Source organism: Populus euphratica, unplaced genomic scaffold (genome assembly GCF_000495115.2).
Source record: "Populus euphratica unplaced genomic scaffold, PopEup_1.0 scaffold265.1, whole genome shotgun sequence".
Taxonomy (NCBI): Eukaryota; Viridiplantae; Streptophyta; class Magnoliopsida; order Malpighiales; family Salicaceae; genus Populus; species Populus euphratica.
In genome coordinates, this window is record NW_011500148.1 from 236,728 (window position 1) to 247,518 (window position 10,791).

Below are 10,791 nucleotides of genomic sequence, written 5' to 3' on the forward strand. Positions count from 1 at the left end.
TAAGTCATGTTATTTTTCTAAAAAAGGATTTTATACTATTCTGCCAAAAATTCTACCAAACCATGTGTTGAAACGGTAAAAGAACTCGAATCCGAGAAGCCGATTTCTTGAGTCAGAGAAGACCATCTGCTAGAAGAGATGATGATGATAATAACAAATAATGCGATTATTATAAAATTGGTTGAAAAGTAATCATAGAGGCAGCCCCAGGCATGGAGCAGGGTGGGAGAATCTGCAGGTTCATAGATTTATGTTAAACCTAGTGGTAAAGGCGGGATCTACATTTCAAAAACTTTCCTGTGGCCTCAATTGGCGTTCGGTGAAAAGGATGTGGCAAAAAAGAAAAGAAAAAAGATCCAGTCAAACTTTGGTAGTCGAAGTTTCAAACACAACAAAAACAAATGCAAAGTACTTAATTTGTGCTAAAAAATAAAGGGCTTTTCCAGGGCCTCCCTCCCTCCCTCCCTCTCTGTCTCTCTCTCACTAAAAACCAAGCTACCCTTTCTCAAAAACCCATTTTTCTTGTATAAAAACACTCTCATTCAGCCACACCTCTCAAAAGGCAAAGCAAAGCTAACAAGTAGAAATAAAAAAGAAACCTTTCTCCTTTCTCATCACTTGTTACTATTTAATCATCATCTACTAATGAACCAAAAGTGAACCATATATTTTTACTCACCACACATACGTCTCTCTCTATCGTTACCTTTAAAGCTGGTTCGTGTGGAAATGGGTATAAGGTTTTTGAATCTGCAAATCATCCCGTGGTGTTTTCATTTGATGGGCAATCCTATATCATGCTTGCAAATCCAGTCTGAGCCACCGGCGGGTACAATCAAGCTTATAAGATCGGACGGGCTAGTGAAGATCTATGACAGACCAATCTATGTTTCTGAGCTGATGGTAGAGTTTCCTAAACACTTGGTTTGCCATTCAGATTCATTCTATATAGGCCAAAAGATCCCAGCTCTTTCTGAGAATGACCTGCTTCAATTAGGCCACAAGTACTTTCTTCTACCTAAACATTGCTTCCAATCTGTGTTGTCTTTTGTCACTATAGCTTCCTTCGCCAGCTCCTCGCTACAGCCTCAGCCATCATCTTCAAGAAATGCGTTTCTAAAAAAGGCAGCCACTTGCCAACCTTTTGATATTCAAAAATCTCCAAATGGGTGTTTGAGGATACGTGTATCAGATGAGTTTTTATCACAATTAATGGAGGAAGGTAAAGTCAAGGAGAGTGAAGAAGATGAGAGCTCAAGAAATTGTAGACCAACAAGCAGAGTTTGCACTACTCCTCAGTTAGAGAAAGATTATTCGCAGCTTGTTGGGTCACGCCAATGGAAACCGAAGTTGGAGTCAATAAGGGAGAACGAAAAGAGGAAGCTCTCTTCTTCCTTTGGAATGAAGAGAAGTAAGAAATCTCAGTCTAAAGTGACACAAAAGAGTACTCAAGAACAACACCTTCACCCAACACCTACCAATCATAGCAAGTCTTCTCTAAAAGCCAAGATCAATATTAAACCAAGAAAGTGATCATGAATTTGTTTCTCGTCTCTTGTTTTCTGGGGTTCTTATCACCCTTGCTGTACTGTGTAAAATTAGTGATACTTAGTTAGATCATACAAAAGAACTGAATGAAAAGGGTTTCAATTTTCCATCTCTCTGTTTGAATATTTTATGTACACTTCTCCTTTTAAAAAAATTCTCATGACGTTAATGATGTAGGCATTAACTAGCAATCTGCTGTGAATGTTATATAAACTAGATGAAAGAAAATAGAAAGGAAAAACTGATGATGGCAAGAAAGAAAGTAGACCCATTTGAACATTTGGTGTCTCCAAGGTCCATAATTTCTATAACAAAACAGCAAAACTATAATGGCAACATGTGGTGGAAGAATGATAGGCGTGGTATAAATCAAAGCAGTTCTCTCAGATATTTTCTTTTGCTTTTTATATTATTTAATAATGTTGAATTACATGTTTTTTTATAGGTATAAAATTCAAAATAATTAAGAAATTAAATAAACACGAATAAATTATAATCTGAACAAGAAAAATTATATTTTGCTGATTGAACTGTTTAATTATTTATTAACTGGCTTATTAATTTATTAAATCTAATTGGTCGAATGGTTTCATGACTTGAACTTGTGTCTTTACATATTTAACTTCAATTTTTTTATTTGTAATACAATTTCTGAGGTAATAAAATTTTATATCAATATACTTACTCTTATCATGAAAAACTGGATTTTTAACTAAGACAATGACTAATAATCTAATAGTTGTCCCCATAAATCTTTTTAGGATTTTATTGTAGCATTCACGGTTCTTTTAATAATTTTCTAGCCATATGAAATGATAAACACATGATATAGTAACTATATATTTAGCTTCAAATGTTAACAAAGTAACTATATATTGTTTTTTTGAACACCATGTGAATGTTGTGTCTCCTATATAGAAAAAAAAAATCATGGTACTCTTTCTATCATTCATATCCTCAGACTTATCATAATCATTATAACCCACAAGCTCAAAGTCATTGGAATAACCATAGAACAAACAAAAATTAATAATACATTTGATATACTAAAGAATTCTCTTTAATGTTATGACATGCATTATGATTGATGTCTTCATAAATCTACTCACAAGTCTTACTCCAAAAACAATATTTGGACGAGTGCATGTAAAATATCTCAAACTCTCAACTAGGCTTTTGAATGTTATAGAGTTTATCTCATTCCCTTGATCATTCTTTGATACATTCATTCTACACTTAACTGGAATATTTATTTTTGTATAATCTTCCATCTTGAACTTCTTGAAAATCTATTTCGCAAACTTCTCTTGGCTTACAAAGATTTCATCATCTCATTGTTTGATCTCAATACCTAAGTAACATGTTATACAATCAATGTCCGTCATCTCAAACTCCTTTATTATTGCTTACTTGAAATCTCCAAATATTTGTGAATTATTTAATGTAAAGATAAAATCATCCATATACAAATATACAATAAAAGTATCACCATTCTCTTTGATCATTACATAGATAACATATCCATGAGGACATTTAACAAATCCATTCTTTAAAATATAGTCATTAATGCGATTGTACCATACATTTGAGGTTGGTGTTAATTCATACAAAGCTTTATTTAACTTTAATACATTTTTTTTATATCTCTTCACTTCATATTCCATAGGTTACTTAATGTAGACTTTATCTTTAAAAAAACCATTAAAAAATAATGATTTGACATCCATTTGATAGATTATTCATCTATGTTGAGTAATAGTAACAATGATGAATTGAATGGTTTCTAATCTAGCAACTGGAGCAAATACTTTATTATATTCAATCTCATGCTTGTTGTATTATTTATTAATCTACTATTATTGCTAAGTATATTCAATTTTCATTACATAGAAAATGGGAGGAGCAAAGAAGTTCACGCATGTCAACATAGAGCCCTATTTGTGTACCAAGTATAACAACATGTTTAGTTACATAGTAGCTTCTTTTCTCTTAGTCTAGGAAATAATTTTCATGTGTCATTCTTCTCAATTGATGCAATCTTTTTATTCATGGCAATTTTTTATTTTTTGTATTTTATTGATTCTTTAAACACTATAGGATCACATGTAATAAGGTGACAATATAGTATTACATTATCATCAATTTGATCAGTTATCTCATATAAGTCATCAAGGTTTTTTTCATCTTTTTTAATAGATTTAATGGAGTGCCACTACTTAAGCTTCAACTAGAAGAAAAAGAAGAAGTTAAGCGCATTTGAGTTTATAAATGTGTAACTATAGGTTCTTGATGATCTTCATATCTTTCCTTCTCTTCATCAAGAATTGGTAAAAAATTATATTTCTCATCATCATCTATCTTCTAGTATTATGCTCTTTCTTCATTGAACTCAACATCTCTATTATTCATTATATTTCCTTTATTAGTTTTATAAAGCATGTATCCATTGGACTTTTATTCATAGCCCACAAAGATCATCTTTTTCCTTTTATTATATAGTTTGGTCCTTACTTGATCATCTACATACATAAAACCCATGCTCCTAAGACCTTTCAAGTGAGAAACACTTTGTTTTCTTCCACTTCATGCTTCTTATAAAGTCATGTCATTCAAACCTTTAGTAAGACACCTATCACAATCTACAGTTTTGGCCCACAACTTTTAGGCATCTTTTTTATTTTAAACATGTTTCTTATCATATCAATGATGCTTTTATTTTTTATCTCCGCCATGCCATTTTATTGTAGGAATCTAGGCACCATTAGAAATCCCTTTATACCATGATCTTCATAAAACTTACTAAAATCATTAGAACAATATTTACCCTCTATCTATCTTAGGTGAATTTATAGAATAATCACCTTTTTTTTCAACTAATACCTTAAACTTATTAAAACAACTAAACATATAAAATCTTTTTTTTTTAAAAAGCGTACCTAAGTTTTTCTGCTATAGTAATCAATAAAAAGTAGAAAGTATAATTTTTACCAAATAAACATGGTTTGATAAGATCACAAATATCAACATATATTTCTTGTAGGGGTCGACTTATTCTTGATGTAGAATTTTTCAAAAAGCTCTTACAAAAATACTTGCCCACTAAACATTTTTTACATAATTGATTTGGATGTATAATGGATGGTAGACCCTTTAAAATCTCATTTTATACCATCATTTCAAATTATCAAAGTTTATATACCCAAGTCTCATATGCTAAAGTCAAGTCTTATTCTTCACACATGTATTTAATCATTTAGACACATCTGTCTTTATGTTTAGCAAGAACATTTTATTCTTTATCATGTGTAACTTTGCAATCATAACTCCTTTAGTAATGTCAAAATATGATCTTTCATCTTATTCCCATATCCCTTCTTTAGCAATTATCTTAAACTCAAAATGTTGCTTTTTACCATTGATATATAATAGACATAATCAAAATTTGATGACTTCCATCTTTTAATTTAATCAAGATCGCATATTTCCTTTAATGATAATTTTTAAATGATTCGCAAAGGTGACATTACCTCTAATTGCATCATCAAGCTCCATAAACTTATCTTTGTCTCCAGATATATGGTTGCTAGTTTCATTATCTAATACCATATGTTCTCTTTATCTTATGTTCTCTTATCATGCACTAGTAATAGGTGGTTTCATTTTCTTCTTATATCACTATATTTGCATTCTTCTCAATCCTCTTGATTGAACTTCAACAATCTGTAGCTTAATTACATACCTTTTAACTATTATAGCATTTGACTTTTGATGTATCAAACCTGGATTTTGGATTGCCACTATGAGTGTAACTAGTTGACTGATTTGCTTTATGCAGTTAACTAGTTGACCTGTTAAGGCTATCACAATCTTCTCTTCTAAATCTGCCTCTTCTTCTTCTTTCTTTGTTTTGTCCACGTCCTTTACCCCCTTGTAAATATCCAGAACCATCTTGCTTTGAAAAAAATGCTTGTGCACCAACATCCTCTTGAATCTCATTAACTCTTTCTTTATAGACTTGTAATTTTCCCATACGATCTTGGATTGAAAAAACATTCATATTTTGTGACCTTTTTTTATCGTGACCACCATATAATAGAACTTGTTTTGCAGCGAGTATAAGATTTTCTCTACCACATATATCTCTTTCATTTTCTCCTCATATCTTTTTATTTTATTTTATATGACGAATACTCCTGCAAAGTATTATGAAATATTCTTCAATTCAAACACATGTAACTTTTCAAAGTCACCACATAACTTTTATAGATTTACGTTTCTCACATTATCAGCTCTTTAGTTTGATTCTTGTAAAATTTCTTATGCTTGCTTGACAGCGATTGCATTGGCCACTATCTCAAAAGAGACATCATCCTATATTTGTGAATGTTTGTTAGTGTTTGCTAATCTTTTTTCTATACCTTTTGCATGACCTCTCTTCTATAGGCTCTTCAAAGCCTTTTTCAATTGTCTCCCATATATCCTAATTTAATGATGCTTTTACTTTAATATATCAAGTTTCATAATTGTCCTTTATGAACCTAGGATAATAAAATAAAAAGTTTGGATGGACCATGTTAAATAATTAAACTTGAGATATGATACCACTTGTTGGAAGAAGGGTAGGTATGGAATAATATCTTGCAAAATAAAAAAATCAAATATAAAAAAAAAAGATTAAAAGGAATATATATTTTTATTAGGTGTTTTTTTAAGCGCTATTAATTATTTTCTCTCTTTTATAATTTTTTTTTATAGATATAAAGTTGTAAATGATTAAGAAATTAAATTAATTCAAAAAAATTTAATTTAAACAGTAATTATATTATATTTAATTTAACCAGCCGATTATTCTCTAACGGAAGGATCGGTTGCTCTTTTCTTCAAACATCCAAAAATTGAGTTTATTTTTCAAGAGCATATTATTCTACATGGAGAAAGAAATAAATGAGGATAGAAAGAGACAAGTGATAATGATATCTTCTGCGCATGATGAGCTATGAGTTTTGACCCAAAGGATAAACAGAAAACATGCATGCGGTGGATTCCAATTAATCCACAGTGAATGGATGGGATGCATCTGGATATGGGCTGGCTAGCAGTACTGCTGAACTGATTGGTCTCCGAAGAAGATCAACAAACAACAAAGAGTGACCAGAGTTTGATCCTTTTCAATTGAAAATGAGAAGACGACAAACTAACAGTCAAAGAAAGCCATCTTTAACATTTTTGCACAAGAAAATGCTACTGATACTGCCTGCCAAATTGTATGCGGGCGTCTGCTGTATGACTTAATTTTATATGCTATTAAATCAACGACTAACTCCGTGAGCCCGCGCCAGGCTTCTACGTCCACACGTGCTCTACACATCCCACTCTTCGAATTCTCCAAACCGAACCAAACCCACCGATTCTTTCGTCATTTCATTTTCATGTCCTTTCTGTCCGCGTTTAACCATGTTCTTACTGCCTTTACCGTGTCCAAAGTTGTCTGCTTCTACTGTTATGGCGATCTTGGAAGTCTGTTCCACCAAAACCCAGATGGATGGAACAACAAGTTGTGGGTGCATGTCAGCCAATTTATGGTCAGCATTTATCAGCACCCAGCAGCGTGATTGGTTGGTATGAATGCTTGCAAAATAACAGTTGTGGCGGAAAAATATCATCTCTTTCTTTCTAAAAATATGGTAGTCGTGGCTAGCCTATGATCCTGTCTGATCCCCCAAAAAAAGGAGAGAAAAAAGTAATAATATGGTATGTTAGGGAGGAAACCGCTAGGTAAATAGACCTTGAAGTAAAAACTAAAGAAAAAAACCTTTTGGACGCCGACTGCGCTAGTGCTTGCTACCATTTTTTTTTTTTACCTTGACCAGTGAATTCTTTTGACTGGTTCTAGAGCCCCGCGAGTAGTGCGATAATGCGTATAGGAGACAGCAGTAGACCGATCCAATAGGATATGGGATTAGAGGCTGACTGATAAAGTTGATTAATCTTGACTGACCAGTGGAATTGATTTGAATTAGTTTTTTCCCTTGCTTTTGTTCTATTTGTTGAGTTATTTTAGTGATTTGGTCTTGTAGTTTTCTGAATTTAAGTTTCAATTCTAAATTTCGTTACCCTCGTAATTGAATGAGGAATGGGAAAATGGCTTAAAAAATTACTAGCCATAAAAAATTACTAATCTTCGTTATAATTCTACTTTTTAAATTATAAATTTTTAATTTTTTAGTTTTTTTTACAAATTCAATTTTAATTCAAAATTTTATTTTTTTATTTTTTAATCCTAGTTACAGAGAGGATGGAGAAAATAGTCAAATTTTAATAATAAAGAAAAAAAACTTCAATTACCATCAATTTTGATCATAAAAAAATCAATTTTGATATTAATAAATATAATTTATCCTAAATATTCTTTACCTTTCACTTTGTCCGGAAATAATTGATGTGAGCTTAAAAATTATTTTAATTTCATGTTGATTTTAAGTGTTTGTGTGGATTTTTGGGTGGCTTGGGGCATTTACAATGGGTTTATGGAGGTGTTTAAAACATTTTATTGATATTTTTTTTTTCAAGAAAAGATTAAAAATAAATTTTCATGTAAAAAAACCACTAACCTTAATTTTTCACCTTTATTGTTTTTCAAAATATTTTAAAATAAATAATATATCATCTGTCAATTACTTGATAAAAAAATAAGAATTCACGTGTGTAGGTATGTCTGCACAGGGCCGCACTCATATGCCCATTCAAAGTAGGACAAATGCTTTTTTTTAATTAATATCTTTTTTAATATGTATTTTTATGAAATAGTTTTTTAATTTATATTTAAATTAATAATCATTCTCTTAGATTTTTTTAGATTGTTTATTTAGCATTTGTTAAAAATAACAGTTGTTTTTTATTTTGTTTATATTTAATGTCTAAAAAAAATTATTCTAATTCATTTATATTTTTTTATGTTTTATATAAATAAATTTTATTTAAAAAAAAAAAACCTAAATCATGTGGAAGAATCACCATGAACCCAAACAATGTAACCCCTCTCACGTGGATTCACCGTGCAAGTTTGTTTTTTCATTTTGGTCGACAAACTATTTTTCTTTGCATGATTTCAACATTTTCAGGCTTAATTGAAGAGTAATTTCATCAAATTTATTGAGGAAAACAATATAAAAAAAATAAGAATTAAAATGAAAAGAAAAAAATTGACAATTTCAAAATTAAGTTAAAAATAACTTATCCATGCTAAGCCTGCGTGCACAGGCTTTTTTATAAGTCCATTGATTTTTATTAATCATCTTTTTTTTTCTTTTAATTTTATGTTTTGATATTAAATTTTTTATTAGCTTTTTTCTTTTAATTTTTAAAAGAAATTTATAATTTATTATGATGTTTTTAATAAAATAAGACTTATTAAGAGGCAATCTTTCTATGCGACCCTAATTAAATTTCCTTCTTTTTCATTTTATTAAGAAAGTGTTTGTTTGTCCGGAAAGTGGTTTTTTGAAAACTACTTTACAAACTTTTCTATATTTGTTTGTCATTAGAAAAGTTCGTCAAAGAAAAACGCTTTTAAGAAGTTGTGAAGAATTTAAAAATATCATATTATTTGCTAATTATATCAAATTTGGTCTTCAAACTTTTGATTTATATATATTTTGTTTGAATCTTTTTTTTTTAATTTTATCTCTTAAAATTTGATTTTTATATTAACTTTAGTTCATATTTTTATGATTGTTATTTGTTTTTTTCTTATTATTTTTTTAATTGAAATTTTTTATCTATTAAATTTGATCCTTATTCTTTTGATTGTTACTTATTTTATTTGAAATAATTTATGAAATTAGATTTTTTTTAATTTCATTCTCATTCAACTATTTAATTTTTAAGATTTATTTCTCATTATTTTAATAAATTTGAAAAAAAGTAAAACATTCATAAGCTATTTTTCAGCTCATTTTCCATAACATAATCAAATACTAGAAAATATTTTTCAACTTATTTTTCATGACATTTCCAAATATGTAAAAAATAATTCACTTTTCAGGAATTCACTTTCCAAGAAAAACCACTTTCCAGCAAACAAACGTGTAATAGCCTAACCCAACATACTGTATATCGTCCGTTTTGGCACAGCCTAACCCGTCTTCCACACCTCATGATTTTGTTTATAGCAACCCATAAGCCCCAAAACACGTACAACATGTTAGCAACCAGCACTACTAATAAGGTCAGTTATCAAACTCTCATCCACTGATATGGAATATTACGATCCACTCCCCTTAAGGAGCCTGACAACCCCGTTGGCACAACCAGACAGCCAATGAGGTCGGTTTTGATACCAAATGTAACAACCCAGCCCAAGATGTTGTATATTGTCTGTTTTGGTTCAGCCTAACCTGACTTTCATGCCTCATGATTTTGTTTGTGGCAACCCACAGGCTCCAAAACATATACAACATGTTAACAACCAGCACTATTAATAAGACTAGCTATCAATCTCTCACTCACCGATGTGAGATATTATAAAACGAGTCCTAAATCACTTTCATATGCTTCTTATTGTTGTTGTTATTGTTGTTTTATTAAATAAAACATTAATTCCAATAAACAATATTATTAAATATAATAAAATTCATGGCCCATAAAAGTGTTTTTCTCTTTAAAAAAAAAAGCAGTTAACAAGATATAATTAAAAAATCAACATACTAGCTTACATTCCACAACAATTAATAAAAAAAAAAATCCAATATAAAAGAGATATTAAAGGGATAGAGAATATTTTAAGTCATTTGAATTTGACATCACGCTACGTCGAAGTTCAAAAAATTTGGATCTAACCGTCGTACTTTGATCTAACATATATCAATAACTTTTAGAAAAAAAAAAAAAATATATATATATATATATATATAGCTTTCTCGTAATGATCTGAATATTTATAGTGTAATTCACAATATAAATATTATATGTTTACAGTTTGGCTAGTAATACCAATACTTTATATACATAATACCAGCACAATGATTTTCCGGGCGTGTTTTAAAATATAGCATGATAAGCATCAATCTCCTATCTCATTCCTGCATGTCAACGTTATTAGCGCTTGTTTGATGCTAAAATCAAATCATAATTAAGAATTCACATGATTTTGCAATGATCACTTGTGTTGTAAAATGATTTCTTCAATCTTGGAAATCATTCGCGGGCACGTGAAGAAGGGGGGATTTGATGAGGCCCCGAAAC

General features: G+C 30.2%; 1 protein-coding gene across 1 annotated transcript; it reads left to right on the forward strand.

Moving 5' to 3' along the window:
* Nucleotides 1-435: 435 nt before the first annotated feature.
* On the forward strand, nt 436-1,657 carry LOC105110852 (uncharacterized). The gene has a single exon (XM_011006027.1). The coding sequence runs from the start codon at nt 730-732 to the stop codon at nt 1,531-1,533; it is 804 nt and encodes a 267-aa protein (XP_011004329.1). The 5' UTR covers nt 436-729; the 3' UTR covers nt 1,534-1,657.
* The last annotated feature ends 9,134 nt before the right edge of the window (nt 1,658-10,791 follow it).

Coding starts and splice junctions, on each gene's coding strand:
- LOC105110852 (XM_011006027.1), top strand. CDS start 730: ATGGGTATAAGGTTTTTGAATCTGCAAATCATCCCGTGGTGTTTTCAT.